This window comes from Chlamydotis macqueenii, chromosome 26 (assembly GCF_036417535.1).
Source record: "Chlamydotis macqueenii isolate bChlMac1 chromosome 26, bChlMac1.mat, whole genome shotgun sequence".
In the NCBI taxonomy this organism is placed as follows: Eukaryota; Metazoa; Chordata; class Aves; order Otidiformes; family Otididae; genus Chlamydotis; species Chlamydotis macqueenii.
In genome coordinates this window covers 3,234,407-3,255,559 of record NC_141581.1, presented here as the reverse complement: position 1 = coordinate 3,255,559, position 21,153 = coordinate 3,234,407, and the positions used below count along the sequence as shown (strand labels likewise).

The window sequence follows — 21,153 nt, the reverse complement described above, 5'->3', positions numbered from 1 at the left end:
ACCGTGCCCGCAGCCCGGACCCGAAAGCAATGCGGCTCCCGCTGTGGCTCTGTGGAGCCTGGGACTGCACAGCAGCAGTGCCGATGCTGCCTCAACCTGTGCTGACGGCCACCCTGACCCAGCGCGGCAGGTCCGGACCGCGAGCTGCCAAGGAGCCTTGGGGATGCACAGGACACGCAGCTGCCATGGGCTGCAGGTGGAGGAGGATTTTGCATCCAGCAAAACTCTTGCTGACCTTTCCAAGAGCTCAGCTGCTGAAATTTGTACTTGGAAATTTAAAACGCTCTAAGAGGAGCTGTGCTGTCAGTACAGCGTGCAGGAAGCCACTCACTCAGTTCCCACTTCCACCGAGGGACCCCCGCGCCATTGCCTCTGGGTAGCAGCAGCTGAGGAAGGAGTAGAAGCTGCTGCTGCAGATTTTGTTGCTGTAAAACCGCTAACCCTGTGCTCAGCGACGATTGATGCTGCTCTTTATGCTTGGGAGATGCAAAGCACGTTGCTGCCGCAGGTGAGGCAGGTGGTGGTGGTGAGCTGGAGAGCAGTTGTCAGCAGAGGAGCAGAGGACACAGGTGCCTCCTGCTTTGATGCTGCAATGAGCCAAGGAAAGCAGCATTTCTGATCTGCAAGTGTTGCTTTCATTTTGCAAGAACTCCTTGAAACTGGGCTACAGGGAGAGTAGGGAGTAAAACTTCTCCCTGCTGCCAAGGACTTTTAAGATGCTAGTTTGATAATTCCTGCTGCGCAACAGGACTCTCCGCGCTATACTTAGTAAAATGCATCCTTCCTTCAGCTGGGCCAGTGTCCCCTGTGCAGCGCGAGCCACGGGACACTGCAGGGACAGGGACACGGGCTGCGCGTCTGCGGCAGAAGCAGGAGTTCCCTGAAGTAACTTGCCCTTGCCTGATTCATCAGCCTTGTTCCATAAACAGGAAGCTGGGAAAGTACAAGCAGGTGATCTTGTGCTGCTGCAAACACATATTACATCTGATTGCTTGTATTTTTTTTCCTCCAGCTGCCTACTAACTCTTTATCCAGGTGAAGAATTGTTTTGTCAATGAGGAGTGAACTATTTGCAGCAGGGAGGTCTTTCAAGTTCATGGTACAAGATTTAGAAAGAGCTTGACTTTGAGACAGAGCTTTTCCCCAGTCCTAATGCTGCCTCTGCTATTTTGGAGTGCTTCACATTTGAGCAGGATAGGAGGATCCTCCCCCGGGGACCAGCCTGCTTCCTTCTCCCAGTTTCCACGGTACCAGACTTCTATTTCAACAGCATGGCTTCCCATGTCGCCCTGACTAACTTCTTCCAGGACTCAAGAGGCAGAGATTTCCCAATAACCCTCCTAATTCAGGGAATCGTCTCATGGTGGGGTTGGTGGTGCTGGCTGAAGCACTATTGGTTTTCTCCCACAGCATTCGCTGCTGCAAATGAAGCCTAGTGGTGTTCAGGGATTGAAAAATTCAGCACACGTTGCATACTGCTGCCAAGCAAAATAATCCCCCAGAGTGCCGTTGTGGTCTGGAGAAAACTCCCTTAATGTCTAAACATAGGCGAGACAGCTCGAGTCTGTTAGGGTTTTAGATGGGGCGGGCACTCCCTCCTCTCCTCCCCCCAGTAAAGGCAGCAGTTCAGCATCTGCTTTGAAGCTGCCGGTCCTGGGCAGGAGGCTGAAGGAGTCTCTAATTAAAGCTAGCACAGAGGGCTGCAGTGGGCAGCTGTCTGGGGCACTGGGAGTGCCCCTGGCATCTTGACCTCGCGTTTGCTTTGACTCTTTCCTCCTCCCAGCATCATCTCACCGTTTGTCAGACGATGGGAAGGTGGGAGGTGGTACTCGCTGGAGCCCTCTCCCCCAGTTCCCCTCCATTATTCAGGGTCAGGGGCTGAATCACAGCCGGGCAGGGCGAGGAAGTGACTTTTCCTGGCACCTCTGCAGCAGCTCCATGGAGCTGATCATAAAGAAATGACCTAAGAATGTCTCCGGCCAAGGGAGTCTGGCTCGGACAGCATAGAATCATAGAATCATAGAATGGTTAGGGTTGGAAGGGACCTTCAAAGGTCATCTAGTCCAACCCCCCTGCAAGGAACAGGGACATCCCCAACCGGATCAGGTTGCTCAGAGCCTCATCCAGCCTGGCCTTGAACGTTTCCAGAGATGGGGCCTCCACTGCCTCTCTGGGCAACCTGTTCCAGTGTTCTATAACCCGCATTGTAAAAAATTTTTTCCTAATTTCTAATCTAAATCTACCCCCCTCTATTTTAAAACCATTACCTCTCATCTTATCGCAACAGGCCCTACTGAACAGCCTCTCCCCATCTTTCTGTAGGCCCCCTTGAGGTACTGGAAGACCGCTATCAGGTCTCCCCGGAGCCTCCTCTTCTCCAGGCTGAACAGCCCCAGCTCTCTCAGCCTGGCCTCATAGGAGAGGTGCTCCAGCCCTTTTATCATCTTCGTGGCCCTCCTCTGGACCTTCTCCAACTGGTCCATGTCCTTCTTGTGCTGGGGGCTCCAGAACTGGACACAGTGCTGCAGGTGGGGTCTCACCAGGGCAGAGTAGAGGGGGAGAATGGCCAGAGCTTCCCTCTGGCGTGCCACAGCCCTGGCTGCTGCCCTGTGGCTCCAACCCGAGCAACGGTGATGGATGATGTCAGTCATCTGATGACAGACAGACATCTTTGAAATTTGGAGGAAGGTTGTTTAACTGCCTGCATTCTCCCTGCCGTGGGAGACGTGGCAGTCGCGGGGACACAGCCCCACGTGCAGATTTCACCCGGGGGCAGGATGAAGGCAATGGTGCAGCGAGCAGATGAACAGAGAGGGTGAACATCCAGGAACTGTGTGTGGTCACGATCAAGCAGCATCCCCATCCACTGTGAGTGGTGCATGGCAGGTTACACGAGCTGGAAAATTTCTGTTTCCTTTTCCAGTTGGTCAGTTGAATGCATCAGGACTTTTTACAGAAAAAGTTTCATTTTTCCCCTCTCATCGGCAAGTTTCTATTTGTTTTTTTTTAACCAAAAAAAGCCTGAAGTGAGTGCACCAAGAGTGCTGTTTAAAGGAAAGGAGAACTTGAAAGAAAATCAGGAAACGTTCAGTTGGCGTCATCGGTTTAGAGCTCACGGAAGCCCTTTGCACGTGGCTGTTGGTGAGGACACAGTGCACAACTCTTCGAAATGGTGCACGGTGGCACGGCAGCTTCGTGCACAGTGCCAACCCCCCTCTCTCCTCTCCTTGTTTTGCAGTATTCTCACGTGCTGGGGCCTGGAGCCGATGGCAGACAATGTCAACAACTAACAACATAGCACAGGCCCGGAAGCTGGTGGAGCAGCTCCGCATCGAAGCCGGAATCGAGAGAATCAAGGTGAGCACAGGAGCTGGAGCAACGCGACACGTGCTGCATCTGGAGTGGGCAGGGATGAAGCGGGAAGGGTCCCTGGGCAAGTGCTTTAGGTTTTCCCTGAGCGCTTGTATGCTGCTGCGATGTCTCTGGCTTCAGTATTGCAGCGTTTCTAGACGAGACCCCTTCCTACAGGTGCTGCTCTTACTGGGAGGTAAGGTCGCAGCCCGAGCAGCTTCTCCCAGGTTTCAGAGGTGACCATGCAATCCGAGGGCAGATGAGCCACCAGAGTGAGTTCCTGGAGTTCAGCTGGGCACGTGCGACCTCTGACAGCACCGAAGCTGCAGGGACCAGACCCAGCAAAGCTCAGCGGGGCATGCTCACGTGCATCCCGGTCTTGTTTCCCCTTTTTTTTGCAGGATGCTTTCACTGTCCGTATGCAGTTTCTCTCCAAAGATCACTGCCAGCACAGTTATTTCTCAGCTGCCGCTGTTCCCATTTCTTGCAAATGAACAAGGATGGTGGCACACCTTCACTCTAGTCTGAGGCATGTTTGTAGTAGAACTAAGGAAAGTTAATTTTGTGCTGCAGTTGTCCAGGATAGCAAACCAGAGTCTATTCTCAGCTGTGTGTTGGCTCACCAGCAATATGCTGGGGCAGCAAAGGAGCCCCAGAAATAAAGCTCCCTTTGGCACTGGGGGATTGGAGCAGGTAACGTGATCACAGCCACAGCATCCCCTGAGAGCTGGAGACTGGGTCCTCCAGGAGCTTTCGCTATTCTGGGAACTGGCTTGGTGATTGTGGTACCCAGGCTCGTTTGGCCACATGAGCTCTGGAAAGCAGCCTTTCCTGGAGACAAATATTAGCGTGTGGGCAGCGAGTCCCAGCTCTGTGAGCAGAAGATTTACACACACCGAATTGGTACTTCTTAGGCCGCAGAGGAGCTGCACTCGTGACCCAGCTCTGCAGCCCCGCTGCCTGCGTCTGGGCTTTGCCTGCCTTGGCCGATGGGTCGGACAGGCTGTGGTCAGGCTGCTGCAGTGCCGTCCCTCTGAGAAGCTCCCTGGGAAGGGAGGAGGGAGGGGAGAGACGAGATCTGTTTGTGGAAAGTTACGTGTCAGTAAGTCATGCAAAGGAAAGCCCCGTGCATGGGGATGAAAGGCACAGTGAAACTGAAATACTGTAAAACACATAGATGTTAAATCCACCTGATAGTTTCCTGGTGAAAGAATGTTTTCTTTGACTTTCAGTACCTGCTGCTTCTGCAGCAGCAGGTCCTCTATCATCTCTGGATCTCTGGTTTTGATGTGCAGGAGCTGCTGCTGCTTCGAATATCTTTTTTTTTTTTTCTTCTTTTTTTTTTTTGTAAAGCAAGGCGGTTTTGTAGCTGTTTTTAGGGCCACCACTTTCCAGACTCCAGTGATGCACCCATCAGTGAGGCCATTTTAGGGAAGACAAAATAAATTACAGGTCTTCCTCCAGCACAGACGTTGCTGACTCTCCTGAGAATTACGGTGTCTCAGCTCCAACAGTGCATGCGGAGGAGGAGGGAGGGTGTGTATACTTTGTAGCTGTGACTACCTTAAATGCTTTGCTGGGAAAGAACAACAGTGGTGGAACCGCAACACGCTGCTATTCAGGCTGAGCGGAGAAGACCCACTGTCTGGGCCAGCTTTCAATAAAGCCATGATCCGCAAACCCAGCTCTCGGGCGAGCATGCCAAGCCAGCCAGCTCTTAAGTACAGTGTCAAACGACTCCTCACTCCTCCAGCCTCTGCTCTCCCTACCTCGCCTTTGTCTGCAGATAAATGAGCTGATACATTTCTGAGATGAGGAGAATAGAGAACAGCAGCCTGAGGAATGCCCTCCGATTCCTCCCTGTGAGGTCTGACAGAGCACACGACGCTGCGGTCAAAGCAGAGCCCTGTCACCGCCCTGCGATTTTTCTCCTCCCTAGCCCAAGGAGCCCCTACATCTGCCGGAGGAGGGCCAGATCTTTTTCTAGTGACTGCCTCTGGCTCATTCTTCCTGGCTGAAGCTATCAGAGGTGCACGGAGGTTTTGCGAGCTGCTTGCTCTCATAACAGGTTCAGCTGTGCTCCCGGAAAGCTAATCTCTCTCCACTTGCTTTGCTCTGAGATTAGGAATAATTGCTGTCTTCTGTGAGTAATAGGTTTAAGGTAGAGCCTTGACCTTGGCTCTGCAGAGCAGTTTTGCCATTGGATCCCAGTGTATGTGATAAGTGTATGTACGTGCAGGCCAGCAGCAGTTGGTGTTCATTAGAAGTGTTCATTACTGGTTAGGACTTAAATACTTAATATTGCAATAATAACTAGAGACTCCCACAAAAGTGTGTTCCCTGATGCAATCTCTGGCCCTACCTTTCCAGGAGACACCAAAAAAAAAGAGGAGGAAGCCCACACTGTGGTGTGGAAGCACAGGTTGAATGGTTTGCCCAAAGCTGCAGAGAACCAGGGTTTTGTCACAAGCACCGCTTCCGCTCCTCACTGTGTGCTCCCAGTTGCTGCTGAAAAGTTGAATAATGACGGCATGCAACTGCAGATTCCTGCCGGGCAGGTTGCGTCGCTCCGCATCGCCACCGTGCTGGCCGTGTGCTGCGGCATCCACTGCAGAGCACAGTGACCGCAATGAGAGCGGCAGAGCTGGAGCTGGCGGGGGGTGGCATGTGGGTGCTTTTCATCCCCCTAAATCAGGAATCAGGGCTCTGCTCCGCCGAGAAGGGTGAATCACCCCGGTGCCGAGCAGAGATCCCGGGAAGGGAACTGCTGCCGTAAGACTGCAGCTACAGCAGGTCACATCTGGGCCCTCCAGATGTGGTGTGGTTGCGTCTACGTTTTGTGTTTGCCTTATGTTCAACCAGCTATTAAGTTAATTAAAAAAAAAAAGGGAGGTGCTGTTGGTCTCCAAAGCTGCTGGCACCTCCCTGCCTGGCTTCTGCTCTCCCCGCTGCCAGTCGGTGCAGCCATGTTGCCTGCCCACTGCCGTGGTCCCATCTCTGCCGGGCTGCTCTGGGCTCTCAGTTCCCAGATGTCTTTGAACTAAAATGAGCAGAGCCTTAAGTAATAGTATCTAAGGTTTCCAAACCTCCGTTTTTAGCATCAGAGGATGGCCACTCCCAAGCAGGCATTTTTTTCTTTCTTTTTTATCCCAAAGCCCTTAAAAATGAGGACAATAATATCTTCTTTTAAATCTCTTACTCTCAGCTGGGAGTATTTTTCCCATGCTCATCCCTTTATTTATGTCAGACCTTACAAACTTTTTTTCCACGTCCATTTCCCCTTTTCATTTGTCACTGTCTCCGTCAAGTTTCTGTTACGAAAAGCTGAACCTCGAGTTCCTCCTCACGGAACCTGGGAAGTGGTCGGTGGTGCTGCGTGGGCTAAGCTCTGCACCTTCACCTGAATACTCTCACTAATCTTCTGCTTTCTCGCAACATTTAGGTCTCGAAAGCATCTTCTGAGCTAATGAATTACTGCGAGCAACATGCCAGGAATGACCCGCTGCTGGTTGGAGTGCCCGCTTCGGAGAATCCTTTCAAGGACAAAAAGCCTTGTATCATCCTATAGCTGTCCTCGCTCTGGCGCGGGCGATCTCAGGCAGGGCACCATTCTCCATCAACTGAAACCAACCTACAAATTTACAACTGCACCGAGGGGTAAACACTAAATGTTGGATTCAAATAGAACTTAAATCTCAAAAAAAAAAAAAAAAAAAAAAAAATTGCAAGTGGTTTAGGGAAGGGTGGCTGCTCTGGGGCAGGTGCCGCACTGAGAGGGGTCAAAATTTAAAACCAGAAAAAAAAAAAACAGGGTTGAGGGGGGGCGGGGACATTTTTAATAGCGACATTGGAAATTGGTGCCAGAGTGGTGGAGGCAGTGGGGTTTTTATTGCATTTGGCAATGGGATGCAAGTCCTGGGTATTGGGACCTTGCTGGTAGAAGCTTTGAACAAAGCTCTAAGTTGGTCTGATCCAATTAGTTTCCAATAAGTGCATCGTTGCGAGAATTTGCTCTGTCTCTTGAGAGGGAATGAGGGAGAGGAGTCCAGGTGGGGAGCTATTTTGTACAAAACTAGTACAAAAAAGAGAAAAAAACACCGACCAAAACACAGCTCAAAAAACTGCTGTTGCGAATGGATGAACCAAGGCTGAGGGGAGGAGGATGGAGGCCGGGGGGCTCCTTCCCTGCACCGCACGACTCCACGCGGACGAGGGGATGGCACCACAGGGAGATGCTTTCCGGCCTCAGATCCGTTGACAGAGAGAGTTTCTGTGAGCAGCGTTAGGAAGCCCGAGGCATGGGAGCGACTGTGGGTGAGCTCCTCTGATCACTTCTGGGGTTTCTCGGTGTTGTTACCACTGTTTTTTTCCCAAACAGGACTGTACTGGGGGTGGGGGGAGGGAAGGGGCTTTCTGTTGTGCAGTATCACATAAGAAATCTTTTAAAATTGGCCTTTTGGAGAGTCTCAGTCCAAAACACTAAAACTGGCAGATTTACCAGCATTTCCCATCTCCCTTTTTCTCACCCAGAACAGCAAGTGGAATTTGTTCCACTAAACCCAGTTAATTCAAGGAGATGAGGGTATGACTGGAGAAGAAAGAGTTCAGTTCTCATCCCTTGGAAATCTGGAAATGCGATTTAAACGGGGAGTGTTTTGTTCACCGATGTTAAACGCACACGCTGCGGAGCTGGGTGTAACCTGGCACAGAGCAGTGAGCAAGAGGGGACAAGCAGACGAGCCTTCCTCCTGCTGCGGAGCCCTGCGGAGTGATGGCAACAACACAGCCCGACGGCTCCATGCTGGGGCAGGCCGATGCTTGGGAGAAAGATCAGAGCTCAGGGACTTCCCAGTGCCTCTTCCCGCATTGCTGGAGCCACATGCTGGGCACCCTGCGGCCGTCTGAGCCGCGGCATCGCTCGCTGGCTGCCAGCTCCGTCGGGGAGAGGACAGGTCCTGTGCATTTAAGCGACTGAGCCCGGTCCGCATCCGCAGGGCAGAGCCTGGGGCTCAGCGGCTCCTCGGGGGACGGCAAATGCTCCCCGCGGTCGGCGGAGGCACAGTTCAGCAACCAGCACGCTGTTACGCATCCCCAGTTATTCTGAACACAGGCACCATATGGTGGTGTCTGAATACAGGCAGTGCCGAGTTTCAGTTTTGGGAAGAGAAGGGAAAAAAAACAGAAATACACCTGATGTGAAATCCTGGGAATTTTGCCGTTCCCCCAGTGCTTTGGATTTGGTTTGAAATGCCAACGACCTCCCACCGGAATGGAAACCACACGCGGCCAATCCCTTCACGGTGTCCTGGTTTTGTTTAGTGAGCGGGGGCCTAAGATGGTAGTTTCTGTAGGAAACTGCTGGAAGCTGCTCCCCTACGACAACGGGACAGGGAGCGCTTCCCAGCGCCACGTCCGCCGGAAACACTGGGAAAAGGGAGGCTGGAGGAGACCCTCTGTTTTGGCTTTCAGGAAAACCACTAAACTGCGCTCCCGCTTTCTGTTGGGGTTCAGCTGGAGGGAGGAAACCTTGCAGCCGGTACTGGATGCTGTGTGTGCTTAGGGAGTCACTGGTCCAGCCAGGGCACTGGGAGGCTTTGCTGGCTGCTTTCTGGAGGCTACTGGTGTTCCCGGGGCTGTGGCTGGCGATGCCAGAGGCCAGCTCGAAGGCAGGGAGAGGAGCAGAGCCTGTGGCCGCATGGCCGGTACCCAGGGAAGGCGGGTTGGCGTCTTCCGGGAGGAAGAGCGGCTTAGAGGGTCTCCCGCCCGCGCTGCAGGGGTGTCAGGCTAAGCACGGCTGGCCCCTCTCCAGCACCCGCCAGCCGCACAGCCGGCTCGGCAGTGCTGATGGAGGCTGCGGTTGGCAGAGATGCTCCGTTTATACGTCTTGGTTGCAGGTATGTCACCATCACTCTTTTTAAGTACTCCATCACTTGCCTTTTTAAATGAAGTTGAAAAAAAAACCCCACATTTTTAACACTAACGCAAACCACAGCACCTCCTGCGTGCAGCTCGCAGCTGCGTTCCTGGGGTCCTTTGCTGAGCGTTTGAAACCTCCCGTGTCCCCCGCGCTGTCTCCTGGCCCGACACCAATCTCCTGCTGAGTTCAATGGTGACCCCAGGATTTCACCCCGTCCCGATGTGAGCACTGGGGGAGGTAGGGCAGAGAGAAGTGGATTTATTTCCCTCTGTGGCTGTGTGTCCTCAGCCTTGCTTGCACCCTAAGCCTGGCACCGTGCTGGGCGTCGGGCAGCAACCACGGCACGGCAACAAGCAATGCCTTTTTGTTGGTTTTTTGTTTTGGTTTTTTTTTTTAAATCTGTCATCCAACATAACTTCAAGCTCTTGAGCACTGCATCTGTAGCAGGAAGCGAGCGCAGTCCTGAGGTGCGCCTGGGTTTTGCCACAGCAGGGCTTTCTCTTCTCCGTGAGGGAATTTCCTCTGTCCTTAATCTAGTACAGTTCCAGCCTTATTTTTCTACTCCAGATTGCTGATTCTTCCTCTATGTTAGAGACCAGTGCATGGTGCTATAGCCGGCGACCCAGGCAAGTGGCCGAGCTGCAGGTCAACCAGAAAAACCCGCGGCGAGTGGGCAGCTGAGGTGACTGCCAAAGCCACGCGCCACTTTCTCCACCTGGCGCCCGGGCAGGGGCTGTGTCTCCAGCACCCCCATCATCGGTTCATGTTGTCCCGGCGTGGGGGGGCTCCCTGATACCCAGCCCTGCCGGCATCCTGCCCTTCCTTCCGCATCTCGCCGTCCTCAGCCCCCCGGGATAGCAACGGGGCAGCTCACTGCGGGATGCTCTGTGGGCAAAGTCAACTACCACACCGTGGTCCAGCGAATGGGGGTCAGTCCGCCTCCCCTCTTGTCCTTCCCGTCCGGCCCGACACCCCTTTCATCCCTGGTGTCTTGCCTGAGTTGTGCCACGGTGGGCTGGCCGGTGAGGCAGCAGGTTTAGGTTTGGCGTGCGGCTGGAGCTGGGAGAAGGGGTCCGGGAGCTTGGAGTCCCCTGGGAGCCCGGGGACAGGGGACTGGGGATGCCAGTGGGCTGGCGGCAACGGGGTTCTGCCGGGAACCGAGCAGGGCAGGGAGGGAGCCGCCGGCGGGTGCTGGTGTCTCTCAGTGGATGATTCATGGGTTGGAAAAATCCTCAACCTTTACTTTTTTGTTTTGTTTTTTTTTTTTTTTATTTTTTTCTCGTCTGAGTAAATCAGTGATCATACTGTAGATGTTTTTGTATAGCGTAACTATAAGTGCAAATTACAGTAGTTGCTTGTACTTTGTTAGTGCATTTGCCAAAAAAAAAAAAAGAAAAAAAAAAGAAAAAAAGGAGGAAAAAAAAAGACACTTTTCAGGACTTTTTAAGTGCTCCGTATGGTGAAGGGGAGTGGGGAGCCGGGGCCTCCCCAGTGCTGCTGCTGGGGCACGGGGCAGGCGGTGCCAGCAGCCTCGGCTCCACAAAGGCCTTTTTTTTGGACGTAAACACATGCCCAAATCTGTCTGGCGTTTCTTTTTAGCATGCGGTGAAGTCGTTGCCAAAAATAGAAAGGAGAGAGACTGAAAAAGAAAAGGGAGAGAGAGGAAACGTCGCTTCTATTTAATTTTTTGCTCCATTTTCCTTGTTGTCCCCTCCCTGTCTCGGGGACCATCCCAGTGGCGCGGCCACAACCGGGAGATGCCCGGGTGGCACCCACCACCACAGCTGCAAGTGGGTGCTGGAGCCTCCCGGGCTCGGAGCCAGGCAGATCCCCCTTCCTCTGAGTACTTAAAAAGTCAACTTTATTTAATGAAGTAAAAAATAACGCATTTACTTCATTGAACAGAAGCCACGCGTCTGATACTTTGTGCTCTTAATTTTTCTCTCTGGTCTATTATTATTATTATTATTTGCCAACTCTGATCTTACTGCCAAATGCAAATCAAGGTTTGTAAAGACTCTACCTAGGATGTAATCGGTGTCTGTAACGTAGGCTCCTCATAACGTCTGCATTTTTTGGATCTCTGATTTTTATTTCTGGTGTGCCATAGACCAATTTCTTGCACAGTGTTTAATATTTTGTGGAATTGTTGTTAAGAAGTGAATTGATAACACAATAAAAAGGCTCACTTTTCATTTTGCCAGATCTCCTGCCCAGCCTGTCCTGCGTCTGCCGTGAGGGCAACGCCTGGGGGGTCCCGCTGCTGCTGGCCTGGGGACGCCGTAGCCGCTTGCCCTTCCGGGAAGAGCTGGGCTGTGCCTGACCCTTCCTGCTGTGTTCTCCGGAGCTGGGCTCAGCAAAGGCCTCCTCACCCCTTTCCTTGCAACGTGTTGGCCCCAGAGGCTGTGCAGGATGCCCAGATCCCCCTACTCTCCCTCTGCAGCCCCCTGGGAATGGCAGCCTGCGGAAACAGCCAGGCTGGCGCAGTCACGCTGCCCCGATGCTCCGGTGCTGGCTGTTGGGCATGGTGGGCTCCCCGCGAAGTGCCGGGGCCCTTCTGCCCTGGCGGAGCCACGGCGAAATGAAACTGAGCAGAGGGGTTTTTTTTTTCCCTTTTCAGACAAAAGGAAGGGACCTCCGCCTGTCCTGGCAGCAGCTGCATCTCCTCGCTCGGCTTCCCGGCAGCTCCCACCCAAAGCAGCACCAAGGTCCGGTGCCGGAGCTGGCCAGCGGCAGTGTGCGCCACGGGGGCCGCTTTCCTGGAAGGCAATGGCCTCCACGCTGGCGGCTTTGGGAAGAAGCTTGGAGCAGCTCCTGCCTGCTCGGGCGGCAGGAATGCTCGCTGCTGCGTACGGGCAGTCTGGAGCCACGCTTCCTCTGCGTGCCTGGGATTGCTGGAATTTTTCGGAGTCTGACCTGAAAGGCCAAACTGGGAAGAGCAGCACCGGGACGGGCAGTGGGCGGCCCTGGCTGCCAGCCGCCTGCTGCTGCCGAAGGGCTGAGCACCCCCGCCTTAGGCCGAGCCATGGTCCTCGGGCTGGGCACCATCGCCCTGCACAGGGGACACCTGACTACACGGCTGGGTCTCGGGGGACTGGCCCTGATCTCGAGGCCGGAGGCGAAGGCACCAGGCAGCAGAGGGGACGCGGTTTCCCCGCGAGTCTCTGGCCAACAGTGTCTCAGGGACACGTGGCCTTGCTGGAGCCACCGATGCTGTCTCTGGTGGGGTCAATGCTGGCCCGAGCCCCTCCCGCAGCTGGAGGTCCTGTTTCGGTGTCCACGGCTGGGTGGGGACAAGCAGAGGGTCCCCACGGCCCCCACTATTTCACAGGTGCTCCAACTCCCCCAAATTCACTTCAAAACCACAGGGACGTGACAGGGAGCTGCTCCGCTCCCACCTTCCTGGACACTCGCTTCAAAGCAGGAGCCTGGCCAGTGCATGAAGGGCCGCTGGACCCTCCTGCTGGCTCTGGCACCGGCCCGTGGCACGGAGTTGGAAGTGTGGCTAAAAATAACCCGTCTTCCTTCGCTGGGCTATTTATAGCTTCTCAGCAACTATAATTATCTACCCTTGGCGTCAGAGGCAGGGAAGCTGCTGGCACCACATGGACGTGAGCAGGGTGGCCCGTGACAGACAGTGGGTGCCGCTGGCCCCACCAGGGCTTGGCACCAGTGTGTGCCCGCAGCAGCATCCGGGTGGCAGCGGGGTGCACAGAGGTGGGGGCATTGCCTCAGCCGCGACCCCCCCGTCATCCTGGCACCGCGCAGCCCCGGGCACATCCCACCATCCCTGGACACCCGCGCGTGGGAGAGCCTGGCTCCGACTGCAGCGATATGGGGACTCAAGGCCGCCTGTGCCCCACCGCAGGGGATCCCTCCGTGTCCCCCAGTCCCCACTGCAGTGGGGGATCCCAGGCCGTTCCTCTCCCCAGTGTGACACAGGGACACCGGGACGCCCATGAGGCACTGGGACCTCGACCGTGACGCCACAGGGCTGCTTCCTGCTCCAGCATCCGGCCCCCGTGTGCCACGAGGAAGGCCCTCGTCCCATGGCAGGGGGCAAGCGGGGACCCCACAGCCATCAGGGACCATCAGGGATCACCCCGGCCCCGTGCCTCAGTTTCCCCACCTGCAGCACGGCCCCTCTCTGGGGGCTATTTGCAGGCAGAGCTAGGCATGGGGCATGGAGCCCAAGGGGGACTCGTGGCATTGGGGGTGGGTGACATCCCTGTCGAACCCTGGCAGAGGGATGGGCAGCCTCCTGCCTGGGGGCTCCCCGATGTCTCGCCCTGGGTGGATGGCGAGGTGCCCAGGCCCAGGGTCAGCCCTGCTGCCTGCCGCCAGCAGCTGCCCAGACCAGACTCATAAACCAGCGGCTGCGGCCTCCCCGCGTGGCGGGCTCACGCAGAGCAGGATCTGCCTGGGCCCTCTCTAGCTGCAGCCACGCCAGAGCCAGGAAGGGGCTCAGTGTGTCCCCCATCCAAAACTCCCCCATGCCTGAGCTCTTCCCCCCCACAACCCGCGTGCGCGTGTGCACACACATGGCCTTCTCCTCCACGCGTGAGTGTGCAGGGTCCCGGTGACCCCACACCCCCCACCCTTTGCTCGCACAAACACTCATTCCCGGATGCCAGGATCGGCCATTTCCTGTGGAAAATGGCGGCACATGCCGGGATGGAAAAGTACTGGCTGGCTTCAGGCATGTCCCCAAGCCACCAGGGTGCTCACGCATATTGTGGCACACGCGTGTGCCTGCAGATGTGTGCGCACACACGTGTTGGGGTTTGGGGTTTTTTTGTTTGTGTTTTTTTTTTTTTTTTTGCTTGCGTGCATCTACGCTGGGTTTTGAGGGGCATGGGCATCTTGTGCCCCTAGCACCCATCCTGCACACCCGGGCTGGATGTGACCCCGCTATCAGTCCCCGGGGCGTAATTACCGCCAAAGGTCTAATTATCGCCTGGGGTTAATGCTCCCGGTGATGAGCTGGCCATGTCCAGCTCCCCGCACCCCGACCGCACTGGCACCTCGTGCTGGGTGGCCAGCGACCAGGACCCCCATGGTGGCAGCAACGCCGGGAAGCCACAGTGAGCATGCCGGTGGCCGCAGCAGTGGGGATGTCGGTGGCTACGGTGGCTGCAGAGCACAGCTCTTGTCAGCCAACCAGCCCAGGACCCCCGTCGCTAGCTGCGGGACCTCTTTCCCCAGTGTGTGGCAGGGTGCATTTTGGGGGGGGGGGATGTTGCTGGGTGGTCTGGCATGGCCCTGCCAGCGCTGAATCAGGCTCCCCCGACCCCGCAGCTGCCCTGGGTGTCCGGGCCGGCTCTGGCTGGGTGGAAAGTGCGGCTCAGCGTTCAGCTGGGGTCCCGGCCACCCCTGCGCCCAACCGGGACCACGGTGAGTCAGGCTGCGGGGGGACACCGCGGTTTGCGGAGGGTCCCGGGGAGCCCTGGGGGAGGCTGGGAGCCCTGGCCGGGGAGTGCAAGGGCTGAGCTGTGGCTGCTGGCTGCAGGGGTCCCATTGCCCCCCTCTGGCTGGGGAGGGACCATGGGGGGAGTCTGGGGCAGACTTGGGGGGGGTCTGGGGCAGCGTTGAGGGATCTGGTGGTCCCTGGGCAGTGCGGAGGGGGTCCTCTCCTGCCTGTGACCCGCTGCAGGATCAGGCCCTTGGAGTGCAAGATGCTGCTGTCCAGGGGGATCCAGGGGGTCTCTGTGTCCACGGTGAGGGGGGCAGGGACAACGTGGTGGGGCTGGGTGGCATGTGCGTGCATGCATGCGCGTGATCCAGCACACGTGTGGGCGGTTCCATGTGCGCTTCAGGGTGGGCTGCGGTTAGGGCTGCACCGTGGGTGTCCTGCCCAGCCAGGATGGGGGTACGGGGTGGGGGCGACTCCCACCCCCCCCCCAACCCCCCTCCCACCTCACTACCCCCAGGGCCATGACTCGGCCAGGCCTGACGCACTCATCACGCGGGTGGCTGTGCATCACAGGCATCTCGAGTTCTCCCCGGTGACACTGGGGCCAAGAATGGCAGTGCTGGTGCTGAACTGGGGTCACTGGGACCTCGTGACCACCTGCCTCACCAATTAAATGAGTTTCAAGGAGGCTCAGCCTGCCCTCCGACCCTTTCCTTCCCCGTTTTCCCTGGGTGCTCCCCGGGACCAGAGCACCCAGCCGCACCCCAAGCTGCTTCCACACCCAAGGATGCACCGGGGGGGGCCCTGTCGCCGTCTTCGTCATGCCCGGCTCCCCCCGCCCCCCCATCTCCCCCCTGCAGAGCCGGGCTCAGGCTCTTGCTTTCCTGAATCACCCTGCGGCCCTTCTGCAGATGGGGAAACTGAGGCACGGGAGGATCGCGCTGGCAGGGCTGCGGTCAGGTGAAGACGGCTCGGGGCTGTGACTCGCCCCGCAGCTTGCCAGGACACCACTGCGTGTGTCATCCCTCCCCCGTGTCCCCCCTGCTTTGGTGGGTGCAGCCTCGGGGGGGGGGCTGCTGAGCTGGCTTGTCCCCCCACCCGGGGGAGCCGAGACTCCCTCCTGCCCCCACGGAACCAGCCCCATCGCCGCCCTCCCCCGCCCCCCTCCGCTCCCCCTTCAGCCCTCTGCTCCGAGCAGAGACCTGCCAGCTCGCTGCAGGGGTGGCTCCACCCGGTGGGCCAGGCTGGGTGACCACCCTTTGCTGTGCCCCACCCACGCCCCCCCCCCAGCTGCGGTTGTCCAGCCCCACGCATGGGGGGGGGGGAGGTTGTCACCCCAGCTCCAGCTGTAGGTGGGAGGAGGGCTGAGGTCTGGGGCAGGTCCCTCCATGCCTCAGTTTGCCCTTGTAGCCAAGGCCCAAAGGGAGGGCACAGGTCATGTCCCCAAAACACGAGGCACCCTGGGGCGGCCACCTTGTCCCCAGCCAGGACGGTCACCATGTCCTAGACAGGCTGAACACCGTGCCCTGGCTCAGCACCACAGGGCCTGGCAGGACAGCGGGTCCCTGGGCATGGGACCCTCACCCCAGTCTGACAGCGGTGCAGACAGCGTGGTGCCTGGGGATGTCACGTGTGTATGCATGTGCACACACATGAAGCAGGATGGAGGGAAGTGCGGGTGAGTTCAGGTCAGGGCCTGCTCCGATGCAGCTCCTGCCCTGGCATGCACGCACACGTATGCACATACACTCACATGTGCACACCCCTGCACCCAGGCAGGTTGCTGCCTCAGTTTCCCCTGAGCCTCTGGGCTCCACCCTCCGTGTCCCCACATCCCGCAGGAAGGGGTCATCTTCACGGGTGGGGTTACCCCCACCCCCAACCAGGTCCCAGGGGCACCAGGTGAGGAGGGGGATTTCCCAGTCACACGTGGGTGGAGAGGTCCCAGTTCCCACAGCCAAGGGCAGTTGTGGGGGTGGGGTGGATCCCAAAACCCCAGAGGGGGCTCTGTGCCTCAGTTTCCCACGGACCATGGGGCCACACGTGGGGTCCCAGCCACAGGTGGTTAAAGTCTTTTTTGGGAAAAGATCTGTTTTTGGAGAAAGAGGAGGGTGATCTCCTTCCCCATGCAGCATGGAGGGGCTGCACACAGATGGGAAATGCACTGAGGACCCCCCCCGCCTATTTTTTGGCTGCAGAGTCCCAGAGGGAGGTGGGGAACAGGGCCAAGGGGCCCCCTCCCCGTTCTGAAACCCACCCAGGAGGGGCCAATCCTGCTCTCCGTGGGAACAGCCCAGGCAGAACCAAGGCAGGCAAACATCCCTGAGTTCAGACATTTTATTGCAAATTTTTTTTCTTAAATCAGTATAAGAATAAACTCTGGAATAGATTCAGGTCAGGGTCTCCAAGTGGCGTCAGTGCAAAAACCGACACTGGCGTTGCAGGTCCATCACCGCAGACAATTTATCCCTCGGAAAAAGCAGTTCATTCGTAAAAAAAAAAAGCTGTCCCTCTGCAGTTCTCGCCTCCGTCGAGTCACGGATGCCAAAAAGAAAAAGAAAATCCAGTCTCCATCTCCTCCCCACGCTGCGCCTGTCCAGGGCTCCTCACCACGGACCCACAGTCCCAGTGCCCAAGCACGGCTCCTCAGCACAGCTCCGGCGTGTTCCGGCCGGCGTCCCACCATGCTCGCCTAGTACGGCTGGGCTGCTCCTTCCTCTTCTCCAGTTAAAAAGAAAAATAAAATCGGTGGGTGTTTGGGTTTGTGGTTTTTAACTGGCCATTTCGCCTTACTTTTCCTGCCGTTTTATTTTTATCTTCCTCCTCCTTTGGGTACAGAGCCGGGCATCACTGGGGCCAGCTCAGCGCTCCTGCAGACAGATGTACGGCACCCACTGGTTTTTGTCACGGCTTTCGGCACAGTAACTGGCCACCTCTGCCAACCCTTGGCTCTTCCAGGCATCTGTGTGCACGTTCTGGGGAAGGAGAAGGGGCGAGGTCAGGGCCACCGGCATGACGCCAGGGCCACATCGGGATGCGTGGCCCCGAGTCCCCATCCCGCATCACCCAGCCCACTCACCGTGACCAAGAGGCAGTGGAGGTCACGGGGCTCGGGGCCCGGCTCGGGCTCGCCCAGGATGGTGGCCAGGCGCCGCATGCCAGAGACACGCAGGATGTGGATGTCGTTGTCGCAGCAGAAGGCCTGGATGAGGGTGAAGTGGATCTGCAGGGCGATGTCACCTTCGTCCTCCTCGTCGGTGGCCAGGACGCACAGAACCACGCTGTCAGGGTCCCTGTGGTCACACACGGGGGTCCAAAGCAGCTCTTGGGGGGGTTGCAGCTCCACACCCCGTGTCACTGGGGCCACCCCCGTATGAAAAGCAGGATTTTGGGTGCGTGCGGCTGCCGCCCTCTCCATCCACGGTGCAGGGCAGGGATTTCGGAGGCAGAGCCTCCCCCCTCAGCACTGATGCTGCTCCACACATCCCCACACCCCGAATCCTTTGCAAAGGGACCTCCCCCACGCAAACTGCACCGGCGCTGCACAGACCTGCACCCCCACCACCACCACCCCCCACCCCACCCCGGGACTCCCCCCCCGGCACTCACACGTTCATCAGCTTTGCGGACTCGTAGACCCCCACCGTCAGCCGGTCCTGCCGCTGCGCCGCCACCAGCACCCGCTCCACCGCCTCGCCCACCGCCTGCATCCTACCGCAACGGGGCGAAGGAACCAGTGAGCGGCGCCGACAAACGACCGGGTGTCCCCCCCACGGTGTCCCCCCACCGCGTCCCCGTCCCCCCCCCGCACCCCGGGGCCGCCGCACTCACTTGCTGCTGTCGCCGGGCACCAGCTCCTCCAGTGTCATCGTGCGATTGTAAATCCGGGAGAGGGGGAGCGGAGAGGCGGGCGAACCCCAAGACCGAGAGTCCCGCGGGCAGCAGCGCTGTGGCGATCGCCCCCCGCCCCACCCGCGCCGCGGCCGCTCTGAACCGGTAGCGCCGCCCGGCGCCGCCTTTTATAGCCTCTCGCGGAGGGGGCGGGGCGTCACGCGGCTTCGCCCATTGGCTGGGCCCTGCAGGGATTTGGCGGGAGGGAGCTGCGACGATTGGACGGCTCCGCGGCGCGGCCCACGTGGGGCTGTGAGCGGAGGTGGCCGTGGTGGGGGGGCCGTGGGGAATCCCCCGCCCCGGGGCCGTGCGGAAACCGGGGGCGGCACTCGGGGTTGGTCCGTGGACCGAGAGGTCGGTCCGTGCACCGGAGGGGTCAGCCTCTGGGCCTGGGGTCCGTCCGTGCACCGGGGGGAGGCCGTTCGTGCATCGGGGCGCGGGGGAGGCTCGGCCTGTGCACCGGGACTTGAAACGGGGGCGGGGGGGGGGGGGGGGGGGGCGAGGAACCGGCGCCGGGGCTGGGGCGGGCGGCGGCTGCCGCCTACCGGAGCCGCGCGGCCCAGGCTCACGGGCGCGCACCGCCCCCCAGCAGGGGGAGAGAGAGGCGGCGGAGGCGCTCTGCCCGCCCGCTCGCTGCTCCTCCCGCGCTGCCCCCTGGGAAGTGTAGTCGCCGCGCGCCCCGCCCCTCCCGCGCCGCAGGGGCGGGGACTACATCGGGGACTACGTTACCCAGAGGGTGCCGCGCGGGGTGGGCGGGCAGAGTAGGGGCTGTGGGCGGGGTCGGGTGCGAGCGCCGGGGTGGGGCTGGCAGTGCCGGGCTATGGCCGAGAGCACCCTGGGGTCGCGGGTGGGCACTGGGGGTGTGACCAGGGCCAGAGCGGGGCTGGGGGCGACTGGAGCGGGGCTAGGGGCCACTGAAGCCGGGACAGAACAGGGCTGGGGGCCACCAAACCGGGACTGGACCGAGCTGCAGGCAACCAGGTCTGCGGCCCGGTCCGGCCGGGGTCCAGGACGGGCCTGGGGTGCTCAGGAGTGCCCCTGCCGCCGTCCCGCTACGTGATGCCGCCGTTGCGGCCTGCAGGGTCCCGACCGTGCCGGCTCCCGTACGGGCCTCTGCTCCCCCCGCCCCTCCCTGCCCCCCTGGGAGGCTGCAGGTGAGGGGTGGGATGGCAGCTCTGAGACCCCCCACCTCCGGTGTGACCCTCAGCGAGGAGGAGGAGGAGGAAGGCCACCGGGTAAACAAGCAGCGTTCCCAAACCCGGGGAGATTTGGGGTCCGCGCTATCCCCCCCATCACCTCCCCACCCATGTCCCCACAGTGGCGGGTGGGCGATGCCCCCAGCATCGCCTGGGCGGGGGACGGGCTGCTGTACCCGGCCTGGCTGCAGGCGCTGGACCCCGCCACCCGCACCTGCCTGGTCCAGTTTGACGGCTATGGCAACACCGAAGAGCGGGCGCTGGCCAATCTCCTGCTCCCCTGTCCCACGGCCTGGGGGGCAACCTAAAACCTGAGGGGCAAGGGTCTCCCTTCGTCACGTGAGCTGCCCCCGGGGCCGAAGAGGAGGAAGGGTGAGCAGGCACCCTGCTCCTCCTGGTCTCCCGAGGTGAGTCTCCACCATCCCCCCAACTTCGGGGCACCCCACGCCCCCCCAACTCTCACCCTAAGGGGCTGGTGGTGCTGCTGGCAGGTGATGCCCCCTGCCCGGCTGTGCGCCATCCAGGAGGAAGAGGAGGCCTTGGCCGCGATGCTGATGGCCTGGTACACGAGTGGGTACCACACCGGCTTCTACATTGTATGGCAGGGTGTGAGGGGGAATGGGATGGGTGGGAGGAAGGAAAGGGACCCCCTCAATGACCCCCTCCTCATTCTTCTGTGCCCCAGGGTCTCCGGGAAGGCCAGCCTGAGGCTGCTGAGTCCCCCTCCAAAGCCTTGCTGCAGGTGGAAGCAGCCCTCGTGCAGCTAGGAGGGCAGGTGGGTTTTGGGGTGCTCCGGGGCCAGGACCCCTCTCCCTGTGCTCCCTGACAGACCCCCGCTCTCACATCACCACCCTGCTTGGAGGGGAGGGGGCACACAACAGTGAGGGGCACCTGGGAGGGCTGTGGGAAACGAGGGGACCCCATGGGGATGGTGTGGGGTTGGGGGACCCCCTGGGGACACGGGGGTGGGGGGGCTGGGATACCCCCTCACTCCTTCCCCACTGCTCACCCATTTCTGTTCCCTTCCAGCTGGATCCGTGTCCCCCATGCCGCGCTGGAGGGGCGGCTGTCGGCAGCACCGCGCTCCCGCTCTCCCCTCGCTTCATGATGGGGCTGCCCTGGCCCGGGGTGGGGGACTGTGGCACCCTGCTCTGTCCCCTGCACTGTCCTCCCCTCCTTTGGAATAAAGCTGTTTGTCAGACCCGTGCGCCAGCCTGTCTGCGCCGGCCCTGGAGGGACTCTCGGCTCTGCCAACGTTGCGCCGGCAAGCGGGCCGCACCAGGACGTGCCGCATCGCAGCCGTGTTTGCTTAGGGAATTGGCAGCACGGGCCTTGCTTCGCTGGGGGGGTTCAGCCCCGAGGGGGGGCAGCTCTGTGCCCGCTGG

General features: G+C 59.0%; 3 protein-coding genes across 6 annotated transcripts in view; 2 read left to right on the top strand and 1 right to left on the bottom strand.

The window, feature by feature from the left end:
- Nucleotides 1-11,473, top strand: part of GNG7 (G protein subunit gamma 7) — a 79,925-nt gene extending 68,452 nt beyond the window's left edge. For all 3 annotated transcript variants that reach the window (XM_086767270.1, XM_086767269.1, XM_086767271.1), the window contains 2 exons: nt 3,239-3,357; nt 6,794-11,473. In XM_086767270.1, the coding sequence (XP_086623396.1) occupies nt 3,277-3,357; nt 6,794-6,919 (207 nt within the window). In that variant the 5' untranslated portion in view covers nt 3,239-3,276 and the 3' untranslated portion in view covers nt 6,920-11,473. The remainder of the gene's footprint in view (nt 1-3,238; nt 3,358-6,793) is intronic.
- Nucleotides 11,474-17,004: 5,531 nt separating this feature from the next.
- GADD45B (growth arrest and DNA damage inducible beta) lies at nt 17,005-18,646 on the bottom strand. Of its 2 annotated transcripts, XM_086767272.1 has the most exons (4): nt 18,513-18,646; nt 18,291-18,392; nt 17,761-17,974; nt 17,005-17,656 (listed from the first exon to the last, which is right to left on the bottom strand). In XM_086767272.1, exons 1-4 carry the CDS (start codon nt 18,548-18,550, stop codon nt 17,543-17,545), a joined length of 468 nt encoding a protein of 155 aa, XP_086623398.1. In that variant the 5' UTR covers nt 18,551-18,646; the 3' UTR covers nt 17,005-17,542. The 2 variants fall into 2 exon arrangements, with proteins under 2 accessions (XP_086623398.1, XP_086623399.1); XM_086767273.1 differs by lacking the exon at nt 18,291-18,392 and having other exon boundaries at nt 18,513-18,594.
- Nucleotides 18,647-18,860: 214 nt separating this feature from the next.
- On the top strand, nt 18,861-20,558 carry LOC147597532 (survival motor neuron protein-like). Its single transcript, XM_086767471.1, has 5 exons — nt 18,861-18,926; nt 19,654-19,807; nt 19,891-20,175; nt 20,260-20,330; nt 20,454-20,558. Exons 2-3 carry the CDS (start codon nt 19,739-19,741, stop codon nt 20,074-20,076), a joined length of 255 nt encoding a protein of 84 aa, XP_086623597.1. The 5' UTR covers nt 18,861-18,926; nt 19,654-19,738; the 3' UTR covers nt 20,077-20,175; nt 20,260-20,330; nt 20,454-20,558.
- Nucleotides 20,559-21,153: the final 595 nt, after the last annotated feature.